The 21,415-nt window shown below is 47.3% G+C and overlaps 1 protein-coding gene across 1 annotated transcript; it reads right to left on the bottom strand.

Annotated features, from left to right (window-relative positions):
* Positions 1-4,115: 4,115 nt before the first annotated feature.
* LOC119251970 (patr class I histocompatibility antigen, A-2 alpha chain-like) lies at positions 4,116-6,929 on the bottom strand. The gene is made up of 7 exons (XM_054698084.1): positions 6,851-6,929; positions 6,275-6,544; positions 5,783-6,058; positions 4,849-5,121; positions 4,614-4,733; positions 4,168-4,197; positions 4,116-4,120 (listed from the first exon to the last, which is right to left on the bottom strand). Exons 1-7 carry the CDS (start codon positions 6,912-6,914, stop codon positions 4,116-4,118), a joined length of 1,038 nt encoding a protein of 345 aa, XP_054554059.1. The 5' UTR covers positions 6,915-6,929.
* Positions 6,930-21,415: the final 14,486 nt, after the last annotated feature.

Raw genomic sequence — 21,415 nt, 5'->3', positions numbered from 1 at the left:
GTAAGGAAATTAATGAAATCCAAATACAGCGCAGAGTTTAGTGAAAGTGCATCCATATTGCTTCCTTAGCTGCTCAAATGCACTGTGGTCACGTGAGATGTTAACAATTTGGAAATGATGTGGGTTATATAGGAGTTCTACTACCTTGGCCACTTTTCAGTAATCTAAGAGTATTTTTAAAAATGTTGTTTAAAATTAAATTTTAAATTAAAATAACATTTTAAAAAATAGCCCTCAACAAAGTTATAGATTGTAGAAGGAAAAATGATGAACTGCCCAGTTTTCCCAGGTATTGCTTTCAAGGGACTGGAGAGAGGAGTTCTGGGGAGAAAAGCTGGAAACCTCACACAGGGCATTCCCCGGAGTCTCCTCTCCTCTTAGCCCTGCTGCTCTGAATCCTCACAGAACATCTCAGCCCAGGACACCGCCCTCCAGCACCCCCAACTCTGCCCAACTCAGCCCCCGCCCTGTCCTGGCAGCTCCACCAGAATCCGGAACAGCGCGGCAGCGCCCCCGTGTGGCCCCCGGGCTGAGCGCAGGAGACCAGAGCTGCCCTTTCTCCTGCTCAGCCAGGCCCTCCCCAGGCTCCCTGGGCTCCCAGCAGCAGGACAAGGTCCACTGTCACGTTAGGGGTCCTCAAATTGACCCCCTACTGAGTAACTATGGGTACAGGCCTCAGGGAAGAGCCAGGTGTCTAGGTCCTAACAGTGTTCCCCCAATTCTGGGTCCCCATTTTATACAGGTTTGCTCAATCTCCCTGGATGGGAACTTGGACTCCAGAGTCCTTGTTATTTGCTCCTGCTTCCAGGGATCAAAGTGCCTCTTCCTTAGCATCAGCCCCAAATTCTCTATCCCTAGGGGGAGGGGAGGGGCCAAGTAACAGACTCTTTCAGGCTCTGTTCTAGAACTTCTGAGTCTTCTGAGCACCCAGGTGACTCCTGTGCTCACTGAAGTGGGGGCTCCCTGGGCTCTGTGTCTTCTCCATGTGGGGTCAGACTGTGCAGTGGGCCCTGGGGGGGTGTCTGCTCAGATTGCTCATCACTGTGGAATCTGGGGTTCAATTCTGCTCCTTTCTCTTGCTGAGTCATCACTTTCTGGGTGACCCTTACATACTCAAGACTTTAAATATCATTGACATCACATCACCTCCCAGATCTATTTCTTACCTCAGATATTTCACCTGTGCCCCAGACTTGTCTGTCCAACTGCCAACATCACATTCAATTCTAACAGATTTGATTCAACTTTCCTAAAGTGAATGCCTAGGATGCCCACATATGGTTCTTCTGGGGTCTTCCCCATGTCACTGAGGCTCCACCTCTCTGCCTGCACAGTCTGAAACACTGAGTGTCATCCTTGACCCCTTTCTCACAACCCAGCAGTAGGAAACACTGTAAAGTCCATACGCACAGTGCTATCACTTCCTATTATTTCCCTGCTCACCCACCAGCGAAGCCACCAACCTCTCTGTCCTGGGACCTGTACTGGTTTCCTCTGTTTCTTTCCCCACCTCTCACCCTTCCATGTTGCACAGCAGCCAGACTGAGGCTACCAGAGAAAAGTCCCACAAGTGTGTATCTGTTCAGAGGGTCTTGTCACCCCACATCTTACTCACAGAGTCAAACCTTCCCAATATCCTCAGGCCTGCATGATCTGGGTGCACACAGATCCCATCTCAAATGGCCTCTGCTGCAGCAGCTGGTCTCTGTGCTCATGTCAGTCACACACATTCCTGCTCGGGCATCTGCACTGGAGGTTGTCCTGTCTGGACTGAACTTCCATGCATATCACATTCTTGTGGGTAACATGTCCATCAAACTTTTTCTCAAAGGTCACTTTAGTGAGACCCACACTGGCCATCCTCGGAAGAAAAACAAACTGTCCCCACACACTGACTTTGGTGACATTCCCACATCCCTTATCTGCTTCTTTTTTTTTTTTTTTAAGATTTATTTATGCCTACAAGAGCTGGGGTACAGGCCAGAGGTGTGGGGGGTGAGAGGATGCACCAGAGACAGAGCGGGGAACAGAACAGGCAGACTAACTGAAATACACTGCTGAGGGGGCAGCAGGAGAGGCAGGAGAGGTCTGCTACCCCATGTGGGTTGCTCTCTGGCTGGCTGGGGATTGAACTCATGCTGCAGAGGCTGCGCATTGCTTCATAGTGCGGTGCTTAACCCCTTGCGCCACCAGAGAGGCCTCATCCCTTACCTACTTCTAACCAGACACGAGTGGTTGATTGTCTGATCTACTGTCACACAGTCCCCAGTCTCTCCTCCCCACTACGACACACTCTCCACAGGCTGCAAGTTGTACATGTTTTTAGTTCATGGAGGTTTCCTAGTTGCATAAACAGTCAGTCACACATCTGGTGCAACAGTTATCAGTTATCAGTTTTGTCATCAGCGTAGAGCACCTCCCTGTTCTAGAGACAGTGTCTTTACTAATGGGCACATTACACAGTTCTTTTAAAAAGAGGTTCCTAGTGGTTTTTTTTTTTCTTTTTGGTAAGATTAATTTTTGCAGAAGAACCAGGGTGTAGGTCAGAAGTGTGGGGGTGGGGTTGGTGAGAGGATTCACCAGAGACAGAGTGGGGAGCAGAACAGGTGGATTTACTGAAATACACTAAGGGGAGCAGCAGGTGAAATAGGAGAGATGGGCTGGGACTAATGTGGGTTATTTCCCTGGCTAGGGATTGAACTTGGGGTTTAGAGGTGATAGCGCTGAGACGTACCCCTGGGCCACCAGGGGGTATGGGTTCCTAGGCTTGTGGGTCTGTTTTTCAGTAAACCATGAAGGTAACTGACTCCAACAACCCATGGTCTCAATTAGCACCAGCACTGTGGTTACTACGTTTAAGGGCAGGGTTACAGGGAAATATTGTAGGGAAAAATAGAAATCTTTTAGGAACTTCTCTAAATCCATCAGGAAATTATCAAATCCTCCTCTCATCAGACTCCTGTGTGCAGACCCTGGGCCTTGTGGGGACAATGACGATGCTCCTGCTGCTGTCAGAGACAGGGACACCCAGAGGACATGAGGCCTGGTCTCTAAACATGAAAATGAACAGGCATAAAGCAAAATAAAACCAAAGAATCAAAATAGAAATACATAGAAATTTGAGGGCAGAAGGCTAGACCCTGAGCTGACCCCAGGCTGACCTGGCCACACAAGCACTCCCTGCCTAAAAATGACAGCACAAGACCAGGTGGGGTGTGACCCTGTGATCATAGGCCCTGCTGGGACAGGTGCTCCTGAAGGACAGGGACAAAGGAGCAGAGATATGACCCCTGAGGAGTGACCACATAAAAGCCCACGACGCACTGAGCACTGACTGGACACAGGCCCCATCCCCCTCAGCTCCTCACAGCCTCTCCCGCCCCCACCTGCACAGACTCAGCACAGCAAACATGTGATTCTGGAAGGTTTCCCATTTATTCCATCTCAAGTATTAGGAATCATTTTTATTAGCCCTCAAACCCATCAGGCAACTTCACAGAAAGTAATCTCAGAACTCAATTAGTATTTCAAGAGGGAAGTAGTTACTATTCTTGAGGAAAATACAAAGACGGGGTAGACGCAGACTAAGCTGCCTCTGCTGGAGCAGGAAAGTCATCAGGGAGAGAGACACAGGTCAATGTGGACACAGGCCTGGTGGGCAGGGCTGGGCCAGTCTCCCCACCTCCTCACATTATCTCATATGAACAGACACATTCCTATGCCTTTTGCAGCAAAAGAAACCAGCAGATCTTGAAGTTACAAAGTGGGGGTGAGAAGAAATCCTGCATCACTCAGCCCCCACAAGGCAGCTGGCTCACACTGTGAAGGAAAATGATCATAAAAAATTTCAAAGAAACACATAAATGTTGACATTCTCCATAGTCCACCGCATCCTCAGAATGTCCCCCTCACAGCTTCCCCATAACAGGTCCCACCCTCTCTGTCCAAGCTCCTCCCACCGCAGGCCTCCAGGGTCTCACCTTTAGCAGCTGTGAGACACATCAGAGCCCTGGGAACTGTCGCCACCTGGGGGAGAACAAAACAGAACCTGGTCAGAGCCACAGAGGTGAGACCACAGGAGGGACTGATGGGGGTGACTCCCCCATGGGCTCCATCTACACTGTTCCCAGGGGCTCAGAGACCAAACCCCTGATCCACACTTACCTGCAGCTTGAGTGTAGCTTCCTCTTTGTCCACCTGTGGGAAGAAACATTGTATGAGGACAGGAAGGAGCCAGGCCATTAATTCCTAAAGGAAGCTCCTAGTTCTGGGCTACAGGGAATTTTCCAGAACTGTGACTGAACACTTAGGGTGGGACCAGGATATATGAAGAGAGGAGATGAGGGGGGACTAGACCAACTGCCTCCTGGGGTTTGCCCTCAGCAGGGACGTTCCCCTCTGCCATTTGCTGGAATCAGGATCCCATCACCAGAATTATCAAGGTGAACAACCTGTGATTCATTTTCAAAAATGCTTTACCAAAGAGGGTTAGCAATCAGCTCCAGACTGGGCAACACAAGTGTGTGGGTGGTACTTCCCATTACCAGGCAGGGCACGTTCTATCTGTAGCCTGAAAGTCCTTAGTAGACAAGTTCCCCCACTCCCTTCCCTACCTGAGCGCTTCTTCCTCCAAATCACAGCTGCAGCCACTGCAGCTCCAGTGAGCACAGCTCCAAGGAGAACCAGGCCAGCAATGATGCCCGCGGTGGGGATGGAGGACTGAGGAGGGGGCACTGGTGGGGAAGGGAAAGTGAGACCCTGAGCCCCAGGCCTCCATCTGATGCTCTGAAAGTGTCCAGAAGGGCTCCTGATGCCCCTGAGAAGCTCTGTGCCCACCCCACTCCTTACCCCAAGTCAGGACTCGGGGATCCAGTAGCCCCTCATGCTGGACATGGCACGTGTATCTCTGCTCCTCTCCAGAAGGCACCGCCACAGCCACCCACTTCTGGAAGCTTCCATCCCCTCCAGGCCTGGTCTCCACCAGCTCGGTATCCTGGGTCAGGTCCTCCCCATCTCGCTGCCAGGTCAGGGTGATGTCCGCAGGGTAGAACCCCCAGGCCCAGCACTTCAGGGTGACCTCATGGTCAGAGTTGGGGTGGTGGGTCACCTGTGTCTTTGGGGCTTTTGAGGAGAAGGGGAAGAACTTTCACACTCTGGTTTTTCCCTCATGGACCCTGAAAAACCCTCCTGTGATCATCCTCAGAATGGACAAGGCAGTGGGTTTAGAAAAGAAAGCACAAAATCTAGAAACAGTCTGGTTTAGGATAATCTCTTATTCCTTAGAAAGATCTAGAATTAGGGCAAAACTCTGGATAGGAGGACGCAGTTCTCTAAGGAGGAGAGCACAGACTTTTGAGGATCTAGACACTCAAAGAAGCAAGAGTCAGATTCCCCGCTCTGTGTCTTGTGAATCTTCTTCTCCCCCCACACCTGTTTCCTGTACCCAGTTCTTGTATGCATAAATAAATAAATCTTTAAAAAAAGAAAGAAAAATGTCCTCCGGCCAATAACAAGCCCCTGAGAGAAACACTGATGGTTCCCAAAATGGCTGCCGGGTCAAAAAGAGCCAGTGAAGGGAGATTCCAGGGCTGGTCTCCCCTCAGGCTCAGGAGAGACTGGATCCCTTAACTGTTCTGAGGAAAAGTGGGGTCCTCTGGGGAGTCAGGAAACCCAGGGGACTCCTCCTCCCCTGCCCAGAGAGGGGGCGCTGCTGTGAACCTGACTCCACCCTCCCCGCGGTGCCGGCCAGAGGGGGGTTGGGAGACCTCGCGGCCCCTCTTACCTGAGCGCTGCAGCGTCTCCTTCCCGTGCTTCAGGTGTCTGCGCAGCCACTCCACGCACAGGCCCTCCAGGTAGTGCCTGTAGCGCCTCGCGTATCCCTCCTCATCCCACTTGCGCCGGGTGATCTGAGCGGCCGTGTCCGCCGCGGTCCAGGAGCGCATGTCCCTGTTCAGGGCGATGTACTCGGCGCCGTCGTAGGAGGACTGTCTGTACCCGCCGAGGAGGCGCCCGTCGGGCCCCACGTCGCAGCCGTACATCCACTGAATGGTGTGAGAGTCTGTCCCCGCCCCGTCACCCCGCGGTCACCCCGCCCGCCCCCGCCGGGAATAAACCGAAACCGACGCGGGAACCCCGCGGGGAACGTCCCGGGGCTCATCCCGGGTCGAGGGTCCGGCGGGTCCCCCTGCCTCGGGGGACGCTCGGGCCCGGGGTCTGGGGTCCCCGCCCGCCCGCGGGGGTGGGGTCGTGAGCGCCCCGGGCCCGCCCCGCTCACCCGCCTCGCTGTGGTTGTAGTAGCGGCGCAGGTTGTGCAGGCTGTCTTGGAAGGACTGTGCGGTGGCCCTCGCGATCCCCGTCTCCCTCTCCCAGTACTCCGGCCCCTCCTGCTCCATCCAGGGCGCCCACGGCTCCACACTCTGGTCCGGGGAGTCGCTGTCGAACCGCTCGAACTGCGTGTCGTCCACGTAGCCCACGATGATTAAGCGGGGCTTCCCGAGGCCGGGCCGGGACATCCCGGTGAATAAATACCTCATGGAGTGGGAGCCTGGGGGCGGGAAGGGAGACCCGGGCTGACCCTCCTCCCGCGGGTCCCGGGGAGATGGGGCGGGAGGGCAGGGGGCGAGGGAGCTCCCGAGACTGAATTATGGCGGCCCACGTGAAGGGTCGCTACTCAGAGGGGTAAGAGGAGGGGCGGGGGCGCTGGGAGGGGCAGAGCAAGGTCAGGACAGGTTGGGGTCAAGGGGGACAACAGAGCCAGGGGCGGGGGAGACTTGCTTTTACCGGGGTCCTAAGCCCCTCGCCGGGGTTCCTCCCTCCTCTGAGGCCTTTTTCCTCTTGAGCCTGCACTCACCCGCCCAGGTCTCTGTCAGCACCAGAGCCCCTGAGAGCAGCAGCAGGAGGGTTGGGGGCCTCATGACTGGTGCTCTTGGGTCTGGGGCGACTGAGTCCAGACTGTGCGGTACAGAATTTATAACTGGAGCCGCGGAGCTGCGGATTGGTGCCTCTGGAAACCTCCAGGCAATGGGGAGTGAGAACTGGGGTGAGTCACCAGTATCCAGGAAGGTGGACCTGACACAGGTTGTGAGAAGTGAAACTGGGGAGATGGGGCCTCCCCAACAGTAGCCTTCCCTGCCCCAGACACAGCCCTCGGTGCTGAGACCCTGAGAACCACACACAACACCTGGGACTTTGCCGGCCCCTCCTCTCCTGCTGCAAGACCTTTGTCACACCGTGACCCTGAGTGCAGGCCAGGGACTGGGTCAGTGATTTTCAAGCATTTTCCTTTCAGGATCTCTACAGTTTTACAAATTAGCGACGTCCCCAGTATAATTTTAGGAGACTATAACTCTCAATGTCTACTACACGAGTATAAAACCATTTTAAACATGTTTTATTTAATTTAAAACAATATTAATAGGGCCTCCCTGGTGGCACAGGCAGTTGGGCGCCTCGCTGTGAAGCTGTCCTCAGCCTCTGCAGCGGGCTCCATCCCAACCCCACATGACGCAGCAGACCTCTTCTGTCTAGCCCGCTGCTCCCCTCAGCAGTGGATTTCAGTCAGTCTGCCTGTTTTGTTCCCCGGTCTGTCTCTGGTGAATCCTCTCACCCTCCCACGCATCTGGCCTGTACCCGGGTTCTTGTATAAAAATAAATAAATAAATCTTTAAAAAAAAAAACCCAAAATAATAATAATAATGCATTGCATGTTCACAAAGTGTCTTAAGGAAATACAGGTATTTATGAAAATAATTACAGCCACGAGTGGCTTTTTTACAGCTATATTTTTCCAATTGTCTTTCTTCTCTGTCTCATTAGAAGAATGTTGGATGTCATATTTTCCCCTGCATTTACTCTGTTGTTTTGGTTGGCCAATGAAAAACTATACTGGCCTCTCTGAAATATGTGACTAGCATTTTAATTACCTTTCAGATAATTGCGACTATTCAGCTTTGTTACACTTTGACAAAAAAATTGAAACTGTGTAGTTTCAATTGTAAAAGTGGTGGTTTTTCAAATGTTATTTGCAAAGTGAAAAAAATCATTGAATATTTTCTATTCTGTTGCATTAATTACATAGGCCTCTCTTGATTATTAATCTTGAACTACTACATGGTTTTAAAAAGTGATGCATTGTTTTACTAGGTTATATGATCTTTATACTAGTTATTCTAGAATCAAATTTTGAACACCATGTATTTTTTTTAATTTATTTATTAATGCATACAAGAGCTGGGGTGTAGGCCAGAGATACTAGGGTGAGAGGATTCACCAGTGACAGAATGGGGAGCAGAACAAGCAGATGTACTGAAATACACTGCTGAGGGGAGCAGCGGGCGAGACAAGAGAGGTCTGTTGCACCATGTGGGTAGCTCCCTGGTCAGGGATCAAACTCATGCAGCAGTGGCTGCAGATAGCTTCATGGTGCTGGTCTTAACCCCTTGAGCCACCAGGGAGACCCATGTATGTTTTATGTTCCAAAGATTCCAAAAGAAAAAAAAAATACTGGATGGTCTCACTCATAGCAGGAATATAGAAAATCTAAATAAGGGATCAGGAAAAAGACTAATTACAATAAAGTAAAAATCAACAGGCAACTACAAAACAGAGACACAAAATGTGGGGGGGGGGAGGAAGGGAGTAGGATCCACACAAGGGTGGTGGGAATTTTACCGGACTATAAACAAGTGAAAATGCATACATTGTAGAAAAATGATGTAAAAATATATATAAAATTAAAACATTTTAAAAAGAAAGAAAAGAAAAGAAAGTGGCTACTGGAAGTTGTTTAGTTTGTAGTGATCGGACACAATTTTCTAATGCCAAGTTTTCACTTGGAGCTTAGTTGGAGACCCCTAATTGTAAAGTGCTGAAGCAAGGAAAGTCTCAGGTTCATGACTGGAAGACTCATCACCATGGGCTGGAAGACTGGCCTGTCTCCAGCCCATGATGTCTTTTCTGTTGTCAGCAAAGCTAAGTCTGAGAAACAGGCAAGATAAGAAAGAGAGTAGAATATACCACACAATGCAGGTGAATGTGTGTCCTGACAAGGTAAATACTAGGAGAATGATTCATTGTCTAGTAACTAACAAGGAGGGGAGTGGGTGGTTTATATCAATAAAAATGAGTTGCACCAGGCACTTGGGACACTTGAGCTCTGAGTGAGAAGCCTTGTGTCCCCTGGGTCCCGCTTGTCTTGCAGTTTATTTTGTGTCTGTCATTTCTTTGTTTCTCAGTTCTTTGAGATTCTTCTCCCCAACCCTGTTCACAAGAGCTGATCTCTGGCAGCTTGTACTTTATCAAGGCAATTAATTACTATCAGTTATCAACTGTCACTTGATTTTCTTAAAGGGACAGACTCACATTCATTTTCTAGAAAGTGTGTACAGGTTGACCAAATCTAAATACTGATAGTGTTTGTCATTCATCCCTTCAAGTAAAGATGGTAGTGCCCCCTCCCCTCTCTCCCCCCAAAAAGGTCTAATTCACCGCATACAAATTGTTTTCCTTGGGACATAGTACTTTGGATTGTGACAGAAGTGACTTTTATGTACTCTATGTTATCAGAAATCAGATTTACTTTGTCTCCAGATTCTTTCTCTCAGGGCTTGAGGAGATGCTCCCTGCTTTCCAGAGCCTCCCTGTCCAGGGCCCCACAGCTCTTCATACTGGACAGGGTGGTCTCTGTCCACATCTCTGCTCCCACCCTCCTGCTCCTGCCTGTGGGAGGGTTGGCAATGATGAGTTATGACCATACTTTTCTGTTTCTCATTGCTAACAACAGCTGACAATATTTCACTCTCTCCTGGTCTGAAAATGCTTTCCTTCTCTGGCTCCTGAGAGATATCAGTTTTCTTTAAAGGGTGGTACATTTTGATGAACTAAAATTATAAGATGACCTGAAAAAAAGATGCACACATCACACATTGAGCTAATCATAATTATAATGTTATTATGTTGGGAGGACGAGGTTGTATGAAAGAAGAGTCAATTCACCAAAGATGAGTCATTAACTCAAAAACAAGGAGTACAATTAGCATCTTATTTGGAGATACAGAAGTAACAAATAGTGAATCAGTTAATAAGAAAACCAGGTTGTCCCTGAGATTCAGGAATTGAGGCCCATAGAAGATGGGGACATCTACCTCCCTAAAAAGTCTTGCAGGAGTGAGGGCTTTTAAAACTATGTGCATATGTCTATTTGCAAAAAAAATTAAAAGATGATCTAGTCATTGAGAGAATGGACTCACTAAGGGCCCTATGGAGTGTCATAGACACGGGGCAGTGGAGGAGGAAGACATGGGGTCGGGTAGTGGATTTGATGGGGGGAGTTTGGTTTAATTGTATGTTTTGAATGGCAACTATTACGGCATGTGTGTGTGGCAGAAAGCATGACCCACAGGAGAGAGGGATATGATGACCCAGGGGACAGAGGGGCCTGATCCTGCTCCCAAGCTGAGGGGTGATCAAGACAGGAGGGGACCTTCTACTATCACTGGAGTGAGGGCAGGTACAGTTGCAGGGGTGATGGTGCCGTTCTCACCTGAGTGCTTCATATTTTAAGGATGAAAAAAGAAATAAACTGATCATGTAAGAATGGAGGGAGGGGAGGGCCTGAGGGGCTGAGTAGGGGGAGGAAGTGAGAAAAAGCCCTCTCAGGAGGGGTGAGAGTGAGTTGATCTGGGAAATGGCATCTGGAGGTGACAGGGCTGAGGCCACTGGGTTCTGTGCTGAGAAAGAGAGAGGGAAGGGAGGGGGGGAGATAGAGAGAGAGAGAGAGAGAGAGAGAGAGAGAGAGAGAGAGAGACTGAGGTTGCAGCAGCAGGATCTCCATAGACAAGGAAAGAATGAAATATATTCTCTCCAAGTGTAAGGACTACAGTTATTTTTACTGTACAATTTGTGACCATTTATGTGTGTGTATATATATATAAAGATTTTCTTTTATTTATTTATGCATATAAGAACTGGGGTGCAGGCCAGAGGTGCCAGAGGTGAGAGGATTCACCAGAGACAGAGTGGGGAACAGAAAAGGCAGATCTACTAAAATACACTGCTGAGGGGAGCAGTGGGGGAGACAGTAGACGTCTGCTGTGCCATGTGGGTAGCTCCCTGGTCAGGGATTGAACTCAGGCCGCAGTGGTTATAGCACTGAGACTTAACCTCTACACCACCAGGGAGGCCCCATATTTTATATATATTTTTTACAATGAATGTACATTATAGCACATAAATTCTATATTATACATGTACATCTAATCAGAATAAAATATCTCTTCCTAAATTTTAAAACGGCGCGTGTAGATCATCCCGCTCAGCACAGAGCTGCAGGGCTGGCTCTGTGTCTGCTCTGGGTGGGTCCTCACAGCCCTTCCTCCCTCCTCAGGGCCCTATTCTCTGTGGGGCCCATGCAGGGTCTTGTCCTTCTCTCCTGGGTGTGGCCATTTATTACTATATTGTACCTTCTGATGCTTTTAAGAAAAATACCGGATGGTCTCACTCATAGCAGGAATCTAGAAAACGTAAATAAGGGACCAGGAAAAAGAATAAATATAAGAAAGAAATATCAAAATCAACAAACAACTATGAACCAGAGACACTCTATGGGGAGTGGGGATTGGGTTCAAAATAAAGGGGATGCAATTGTATGGGGAATATAAAAATAAATTTTAAAAAAAGTGGCATTTTTAGCTCTTTTCAGTGGGAAGGGGTGCCCATCCACCCAGCCCAAATTCGTCAGGTGGAAATTCTAAGGCAAAATCATCAACCAAGTCCCTCTACTCTGAACCCACTGCAGTCAGCAACTTCTCATTTCTCTTCCCAGAAAAGTATGTGCATTGATGTGAATGTTAGGTCTGTGAAAGAGCTTGGGCCACAGACTGGAAGAAAATATTTGCAAAACGCAACTCTGATACCATACAGGTTTTAGTATATGCATGGAATCCTTAAAATTCAACAAGGAACAAATAACATTTTAAAATTGAGCAAAATTGAACACATCTCCAAGGAAGCTATATTGATGGCAAGTAGGTGTATGAACAGATACTCACCATCATATGTCGAAAGACATATATAAATGCAAGTGCAAATTAAAGCAACAAGGACACACAATACACACTTATAATGTAATTTGGCCTAAACACTAGTACAGCAGCCCCTCCCCTTCATCCACATGGAATCTATTCCAAGACTTGCAGTGGACACGAGAACCACCAATAGTATGGAGGCCTGTATACATGAAGATTTCTCTATACATGCATACATATGATAAGTTTACTTTGTAAATTAGGCATGGTGTGATTAATAACAATATTAAGAGGACAAAATCACAACAATATAATGTAATAAACATCTGAATTTGATCTCTCTAAATGTCTTGTTATGGAAAAATATTTTGTAAATAAATGTTTATTTATTTATGCATACAAGAACTGGGGTATAAGCCAGAGGTATGGGTGGTGAGAGGATTCACCAGAGACAGAATGGGGAACAGAACTGAAATACACTGCTGAGGGGAGCAGCGGGTGAGTCAGGAAAGGTCTGCTGCACCACGTGGGTTGCTCCCTGGCTGGGGATTAAACCATGCTGCAGAGGTGTGGATAGCTTCATAAGCTGTGTCTTAACCCCTTGCACCACCATAGAGGCCTGGAAAATATTTTGACCCTAAGTTATTTGCTGGAAAATGAAGCCTTGGAAAGTGAAACCTCAGATAAGGGGTGGGGAGACAATGTACACGAGATATTGAGCAAGATGTGGGGCAACAGGGACCCCCACTCACTGCTGCAAGAAATGCAAAATTGCACGGTCACTATGGAACAGATTAGGCAATTTCTTATAAAGCAAAACACAGATGTACCCTAAAACCTGCTGATCGCTCTCTGGGTATTTACCCAACTCACTTGAAAACTTGTTTGCACAAAACCTGCACACAAATGTTTACAACAGAACACCCCTTAAGTGTGGCTGCACATGTTGAATATTTTCCAAAGACTGCCCCGTGGAAAGGGACACAGGAAAGAAACAACTTCCCAGGGAGGAAGTGGAGACCAGACCTCAGCCAGGGGTGGAAGGTGACATCACCAGTGAGGATCAGGTGCAGGTGACTCTCCAGGGCGCTGTGCTGAGAAGGGCCCTTCATGTTTCTGTTTTTTTCCCCAACTCCACCCGCCCAGTCAACCAAACTTAACTTGAGGGCTCATCTACAACACACCTGAGCAGTGCTCCCCCAAATGTCAGGACCATCAAAACCAAGGAGAGCCTGAGAGACTGACTCAGCCAGAGGAGCCTCAGGAGACACGACTGGGACTTAATGTGATATCAGGATGGGAGCCTGGAAAAGTCAAAAGAAATACTAATGACACCCAAATCAAGCATGGAGTTTATAAATAACATGTCAGCATTGCTTCATTAACTGTAATAAATAAGATAGTGACATAAGATGTTAGCAGAGAAAGTGAGTGTTGGATATACAGGAACTCTGCACTAATTTTGCAACTTTTACAAAAATTTCAAACTATTCTAAAATAAAAATATTAAACTATTCCACTCAGGAAAGGAACAGGGTGTGGAAGGGAAAATCATCTGCTTTGTAGCCTCCAGGGTGTTGTCATCTAGGGACTGGAGAGAGAAGTTGTGGGGATAGAAGATGGCGCCTCAGACATGGGGCAGCTCCAGAGCCTCCTCTCCTCTTCCCCACTCCCCCCACCCCAGCCTGGTGCCAGGGCTGCTCACAGTGCTTCTCACTATCTCCCCTCAGTGATGCTCAGCCCCAGCTCACCCTCTCAGCCTGAGTCACACACACCCAGCCTCTCCCCTGGCTGCCAGACTAGGACAGTGCCGCAGCGCCCCTCTGTGGCCATGGGGCTGAGACAGAGGGCGGGAACCCTCTGGTCTCCCCAGGCTCTCAGGGTCTTCCAGGACAGGTCTGTGCTCACAAGGGAAACCCCCATACAGCTTCAGGTTCTGTGTCTGACCTGTTTCCTAATACATGCTGACATAGTGGTCCCTCTCCATTAATAGCCAGACTTTGGTTCAGGCAGGAGCAGATCCCCAGGCCATAACAGCTGGCTCTAAAGACCAGGGTGGGCCCCACCAACATACCAGGTGCCCTCAGTCTCCTGGGATGAGAACTTGACCCCGGAATCCCTGTCATTTGTTCCAGCTGCTGACTCCAGGGATGGAGGCTCTTTCCCCAGGGAATCAACACTAATCCCTCCATCCCCAGGCTGGGCTGGAAGAGGGGCAGGAGGAGAGACCCCCAGGGTCATGGGCTAGGGAGAGGGGAGTCTCCTGGAGGAGTGAGGACAGGGAGGAAATAGGGGCTTGAGGGGAGGGAGGCCAACAGAAGGGGAAGAGGAGGAGCCAGAGGGTAGGGTGGGGAAGGGTCAGCTTAGTGGGCACCTGGGTGGGGATGGTCTATGTGGGGAGAGCCCAGGGGCTATGGCTGGGCCTGGGAGAGTCTCTGTTTTCAGTTGGGCTGTGACCACACAGAGGTCGCCTGTGATCAGCTGGGAAACTGTATTTAAGTGTAAGGCCTTATCCATGCAGAGACATATGGTATAATTCAAACACACAGGGAAGAAAGGGAAAAGAAGATAAAGAGGGTAATTTAGGGCTCCCCTCTTCCAGAGCAAAGCACCCTTATACTGGGGTGACAGGGAGAATCAAGGAGCCCAGAGAAGGGCAGGCCAAGTTCTGTGCCACCTTGTGGGGCAGACCAGATTCCAGAGCCCCTGCCTGCGCTGGGACCTCACAGCCCAGTCTGAGTCCATCTCAGCCCACAGCCCTCAGCTCCTGGACACTGTCCAGGCACCAGGAGTCCCCACACCAGGAGGAGTGGCCCAGGCCTTGGACTCCATGTTCCTGGAGCACAAAGGGCAGGGGTGGGAGGAGTCTGGAGTCTGAGGTAGTCACAAGGAGAGCAGCCAGGAAAAGGGTCTTGACTGCTGACTCACTTCTCCCCAGAATGGAATGTGTCTCCCCATCCCCATCCTCCCAGGACAGGTGTCCACACTCCATACCCAAGATGCCAATGGCAGGCCCTACTGCCCAGGGTGAGACCACCCACCCTTTGGAGTCCATAGAATAGCCCCTTCCCTCCTCTCTATACCAGGGAGCCAGAGCCCATGTCCTTTCTCTTCATCCCCTTCCTGGGCCAAAGAGATGCCCTCTGGGCTACTGACTGAAATTAAAGTTCTCATGATCCTGGACCCAAATCAACTTTTTGACCTTCAGTATTGACGTAGTGGTTAAGGGTAAGGGGAGGAGTTCTCAGAGCCCTAGAGGTGGCAGCTGCATCAGGCCTTCCAGCTGGGCAGAATCATCAGAACCTGGACATAAGACTGGGGCCAGAAGAAGAACTTTAATGCCTAACAAACCTACTACCTGGCTAGGGCACCCTCCCAAATGCAAGAATCTGAGAGACTGGTGGTCTGTCTTAGACTGACTCCTTGCACTTAAAAAAATATATTAAATATTTATTTTCTTACAGTGTTTGAATTTTTTTTAAAGATTTATGCAAGAACCGGGGTACAGGCCAGATGCGGGAGGGTGAGAGGATTCACCAGAGACAGAGTGGGGAACAGAACAGGCAGACTGACGAAATACACTGCTGAGGGGAGCAGCGGGTGAGACAGGAGAGGTCGGCCGTGTCCGGAGCCGCCTGGAGCATGCGCAGTGTTGCGCAACACATGCCATCAATTAAGTTTCGCTTTACTGTTTCGCCTGCTGAGAAACCACAGGTATTTCCTGTTAATCAAATGAGACTGGGAGGTAGGATGGGAGGAGCTACCAGGATATAAGAAGAGAACCACGAGTAGGTCAGGAGTTTATTATGAGAGGTTACCTTGAGAGGAGCAGAGAGAAGGTCAGGGAAGGTAGAAAGACAGGGAAAAGTAAAAGAAAGGTAAAGGAAAAATAAAGAAGCAAACGCTAGTGTCAAGTTGTCTCAAGCCCCTCATTTCAATCCTCAGCCCTTCTCTTTTTGTGCCTACGAATCCCGCGGGTCAGGACACTGCCGCACCATGTGGGACCCTCGCTGGCCAGCCAGGATCGAACTGTCGCTGCAGAGGCTGTGGACAGCTTCACAGGGCAGCACTCAACCGCCTGCGCCACCAGGGGAGGCCCCAGTGTTCGATTTTTCCTCCGGCGTAGTCCCCGTAGTTTCCCCACTGCTGTGATCCATCTTCACAGTCCCTTATGTCTTGCTTCCCCTGTTTTGAACCCCTTCCTCCCCTCTCCTCTGCTGAATGCCTTAGATTTATGGTCAGCTTGTAAGTTCTGTGTTTTTCCTGACCCTTTGTTTGATTTCTCTGTATTCCACATGTAAGCGATACCAAATGATATTTATCTTTTCCTTCTGACTCATTTTGCTTAGTATAATCCCTTCTAGCTCCAGGCATGTTGCCACAAATGGTATGAGTTTCTCTTTTTTGCTTGCTGAGTAGTATTCCATTATATAAATATACCACAACTTCTTGACCCATTCCTCTGGTTTGTGGCATTTGGGTAGTTTTCAAATCTTAGCTATTGTAAATAGTGCTGCAATAAACATAGGGGTGCAGGTTTCCTTTCAAATTAGTGTGTCTGTGTCCTTTGGGTAGACTCCTAGGTTTGGAATTGCTAGTCATATGGTAGGTAGATCCATTTTTAATAATTTGAGGAACCTCCATACTTAGACATATGGTATCAGTCGTGGTTGGACCAATTTATAGTCCCACCAGCAGTGTAAGAAAAGTTTTTTCCTCCACATCTTCATCGGTATTTATTGTTTCCAGTTTTTTTTAATATGGGCCTTTCTCACAGCGTGAGGTGGTATCTCATTATGGTTTTGATTTGCATTTCCCTGATTAGAAGTAATGTTGAACATTTTTTTCTTATGCCTGTTGGCCATTTGCATTCCCTCTTTGGAGAAGTGTCTTTTTAGCTCTTCCACTCATTTTTTTTTTTCCATGTGTAGATACTTTAATTTTTTTTTTAAAGATTTATTTATTTATTTATATATGCACTGGGTACAGTCAGAAGCGCAGGAGGGTGAGAGAATTCACCAGAGCCAGAGTGGGGAACAGAACAAGCAGACTGACGAAATACACTGCTGAGGGGAGCAGCGGGTGTGGCAGGAGAGGTCTGTCGCACATGTGGGACCCTCGCCAGCAGCCGGAGATCGAACCTGCGCTAAAGAGGCTGCAGGCAGCTTCGAAGCCCAGTGCTCAACCGCTGCGCCACCAGGGGAGGCCCTCCTCTGCTCATTTTTTGACTGGGTTGTTTGCTTTGTTTTTGTTGAGTTGTGTAAGCTCTTTATAGATATTTTATATCAGTTGCATGGTGTGCAAATATTTTCTCTCCTTAAGTAGGATGTCTCTTCATTTAGTTACTGTCTCTTTTGTTGGTTATAAACTTTTTAGTTTGATGTAGTCCAAGCTGTTTCTCTGTATTCCTTGCTCCTGGGGATGAGTTCTCAAAGACGTTTCTGAAGTTTATGTCACAGAGTGTTTTACCTATGCTTTCGTCTATATATTTTGTGGTTTCAGGTCTTACCTTCAAGTCTCACCCATTTTGAGTTGATTTTTGTTGTATGGTGTGAGGTAGTAGTCTAGTTTGATTCTTTTGCGCATGGCAGTCCAGTTTTCCTCGCACCATTTGTTGAAGAGACTTTCCTTATTCCAGTATATATTCGTTGTCCCTTTGTCATATATTAGTTGACCATATATGTGTGGTTTTATTTCTGGGCTTTCAATTTGATTCCATTGGTGTGTGGGTCTGTTTGGTTTCAATACTATGCTGTTTTTATTATAATGCTTTGTAGCATAGTTTGCAGTCTGGAGTGTAATGCCTCTATTCCCCCCACTTCTAGTCAGGAGAGCGTTCGCTGTTAGGGTTTTTTTGTGGTTCCATATGCATTTCATCAATAGTCGTTCTATTTTTTAGAAGTGTGTTATTCAGATTTTTATTGGAATTACACTCAATCTGTAAATTGTTTTTTGGTAGACTGGCCATTTTGATGTCTTCTCCTATTTCTTTTAAAAACATTTGTAGTTTTCCTTGTAAAGCTCTTTCACCTCCTGTTATGTTTATTCCCAGGTATTTAATTTTTTTGGTACAATTGTCAGTGAGATGATTTTCTTAATTTCTTCCTCTTGAGATTGATTGATTGCATCTAGGAAGGCTACTAACTTTTGTGTGATTTTGTAACCTGCTAGTTTACTAAACTGGTTTATTGTTTTCATTAGTTTTTCTGTGGAATTTTTAACATTCTCTATATATGTTACCATATCATCTGCATGTAGTGATAGTTTCATTGCTTCTTTCACTATTTGGATGCCTTTTAGGTCTTTCTCTTGCCTAATTGCTCTAGCTAGGGCTTCTAATACTGCATTGAAAAGCAGTGGTGAGAGTGTCTTGTTCCAGATCTTAATGTGGAGGTTTTCAATTTTTCACCATTGAGAATGATGTTAGCTGTGGGTTTGTCATATATGGCTTTTATTATGGTAAGATCTTTCCCTTTTCACCCAAGTTTTTTGAGGGCCTTCATCATAAACAGGTGTTGGACTTTATCAAATGCTCTCTCCACATCTATTGATTGATCATATGGTTTCTATTTTTCTTTTTGTTGATGTGGTGTATTAATTGCATTAATTGATTTTTGGATGTGAATCATCCTTGTGTCTCTGGGATAAATCCCACATGGTTGTGATATATAATTCTTTTGATGCACTTTTGGATTCAGTTTGCTAAGATTTTATTGAGGATTTCTGTATCTGTGTTCCTTTCTCTCAGGAGTTTCATTATTTCTTCTTTGTCTATACTCTTGGAAGCTTTCCTATTATGTGTCTTGCTGTAGTTTTCTTTTCATTATGGTAGTTTGGGTTCTTCTAGTTTCCTGTATGTCTATTTTCCTTTCCTTCTTCAGGTTTGGGAAGTTCTCTTTCATTATTTCCTTGAGTAATTTCTCTGTCCCCTTGTCTCTCTCTCTTCTTCTGGGATTCCTAATATTCTTCTATTAGTGTTTCTCATGGTGTCAAAAATTCTTGGAGTGTTTCTTCATTCTTTGTCCTTTATCACAGAAATTTTTAGCCCCTCCATTGATTTTTTAACCTCCTCAATTCCTTCACTTTCTTATTTAAAGATTCCACCTCATTCTTCTGTTCACTGATTATGTGTTTCATAGCATTCTGTTCTTTTTCTGCTTTAGTTTTTTTTAATTAGATGATTCTGAATTCTTCTTCAAGTAGAAGAATTCTTCCATATCAGTGTTGGGTCCTGGAAGCTGATTTTCTTTCTGTGGTGTATTGTTCCCAGGAGAGCTTGCTTGACCACTTGTACATTTTTTTTTCCTCATTGTTTGCTTTCATATTTGTTCCTGGGGTAGGGCCATGGGGCCACTGGTGCCCACTGACATGACTTCCATGTGCTTTCACCAGGGCATGTATGGATCGGCCTGGGGCTTGGGCCGCTTTTGGTGGCAGGTGGGTGCAGGTGCTCCTGCTGCTCTGCCTTCAGTTCCCACCTACTGGGCCTCTTCTGATGGCCGTGGACGGGTCTACATGCTGCCTGGGCTGCTAGTGCAGCTGGGTGGGTTCGGGGTGGGGTTCCCGTGGTACCTGTTGACCAGACTGCTACTGCTAGAGGACAGCTATCTCAGCGCTCTCACCTTGGTGTGGGTGAATTTGCACACAATCTGGGCCTCTGTGGCAGCTGGGCATGGGGATCCTGTGGCTTGTTTGGGGTACTCAAAAGTCCTGATGTAGGGGGCCCCCACAGCAAGTCCCCAGCTACGGTCCTGTCTGTGGGCAGGTGCACTTCCTAGTGTAGCTGGGGACAGCTGAGTCTCCCTGATGCAGGACAAAGCAAGTGCAAGGTTCTGGTTTTGGCTGTTCCACTTGGAAGTGTGGGCTGGTTGAGTGGTGTGGTCGGTGCTTGATCTTTCAATGGAAGCTCATTGCTCAATAGGTACTGGTGGCTGGTGTTTTTGGCCTATTTGCTAGGTGGGGCTAGAGGGTTGATGGAATGTGCCTCCCAGCAGGTGTTTTCTCCTTAGTTAGTTGCAGGAAAAAGAAGAAAAAATTAAGTTCTAACCATTCCCATGGAGCAGGTGACTGTTCCTGAGACCTAGTCTGCTGGCCTGTGGGTATCTGAGGGTTCCAGCTGTAGAAGAGTGGGTACTGGGGGTTCCAGGCTGGTACCCAGTCCAGGCTTTAAGATGTGGGCTGGCTTGGGGCTGGGCTTCCTGTTTGGCCATGTGCCTATGGAGAATGGGGTCCTCCATTTATTGAGCCCTTTTTGGTGCTTTGATATCCTGGGTAATTGCTGCTGTCATATTGCTGGTTCAATGCATCTGGGTTTTGCTGAATGCTCATTATCATTCCTTTTACTTTTTATTTTTATTTATTTTTGTTTTTTTAATTATAAATTTTATTTTTATATTCCCCATACAATTGCAACCCCCTTATTTTGACCCCAATCCATCCCCTCCCTGCCACCCACCCCCCATAGAGTGTCTCTGGTTCATAGTTGTTTGTTGATTTTGATTTTCACTTTCTTATAGTTATTCTTTTCCTAGTCCCTTATTTAAGTTTTCTAGATTCCTGCTATGAGTGAGACCATCCGGTATTTTTTTTTTCTTTTTGGCTTATTTCGCTGAGCATGATCCCTTCCAGCGCCATCCATGTTGCTGTAAATTGCATGTGTTTATCTTTTTTGAATGCTGAGTAATATTCCATGGTGTATATGTACCACATCTTCTTGATACACTCATCTAATTTTGGGCATTTGGGTTGTTTCCAAAGCTTAGCTATTGTAAACAGTGCTGCTATAAACATAGGGGTGCAGGTGCTCTTTGGAATTGATGTTTCTGTGTCCTTTGAGTAAATACCTAGGAGTGGAATTGCTGGATCATATGGAATCTCTATGTTTAGTAGGTAGAGAATTCTCCACACAGCTCTCCATAGTGGTTGGACCAGTTTGCACTCCCACCAGCAGTGCAGGAGAGTTCCTTTTTCTCCACAACCTCGCCAACATTTGTTGTTGCTAGTTTTTTTAATATGTGCCATTCTCATTGGTGTAAGATGGTATCTCATGGTAGTTTTGATTTGCATTTCCCTGATTACAAGTGATGTTGAACATTTTTTCATATGCCTCTTGGCCATTTGCATTTCCTCTTCAGAGAAGTTTCTTTTTAGCTCTTCTGCCCATTTTTTGACTGGATTATTTTCTTTGTTTTTGTTGAGACTCATCAGCTCTTTGTAGATTTTTGTGATCAGTCCTTTGTCATTAATGTTGTGTGCAAAAATGTTCTCCCAGTCAGTGGGGTTTCTCTTTGTTTGGTTATTGTCTCTTTTGCTGTGCTCTTTAATTTGATGTACTCCCAGCTGTTGATCTTTGCCTTCACTATCACTGCTTTGGTGATGTGTTTGTAAAGATG

This window comes from Talpa occidentalis, unplaced genomic scaffold (genome assembly GCF_014898055.3).
Source record: "Talpa occidentalis isolate TD23 unplaced genomic scaffold, MPIMG_talOcc4v2.1 talOcc4.2, whole genome shotgun sequence".
Classification (NCBI taxonomy): domain Eukaryota; kingdom Metazoa; phylum Chordata; class Mammalia; order Eulipotyphla; family Talpidae; genus Talpa; species Talpa occidentalis.
Note: the sequence above shows the minus strand (reverse complement) of the source record. Positions and strands in the feature narration are given on the sequence as shown.

Excerpts from the sequence above, each read along its gene's own strand:
- LOC119251970 (XM_054698084.1), bottom strand. The coding sequence starts at position 6,914 with ATGAGGCCCCCAACCCTCCTGCTGCTGCTCTCAGGGGCTCTGGTGCTG. Across the intron at positions 6,059-6,274 it reads CTACAACCACAGCGAGGCGG|ACTCTCACACCATTCAGTGG; the intron begins GTGAGCGGGGCG and ends GGGCGGGGACAG. Across the intron at positions 5,122-5,782 it reads GGAGACGCTGCAGCGCTCAG|CCCCAAAGACACAGGTGACC; the intron begins GTAAGAGGGGCC and ends TCTCCTCAAAAG.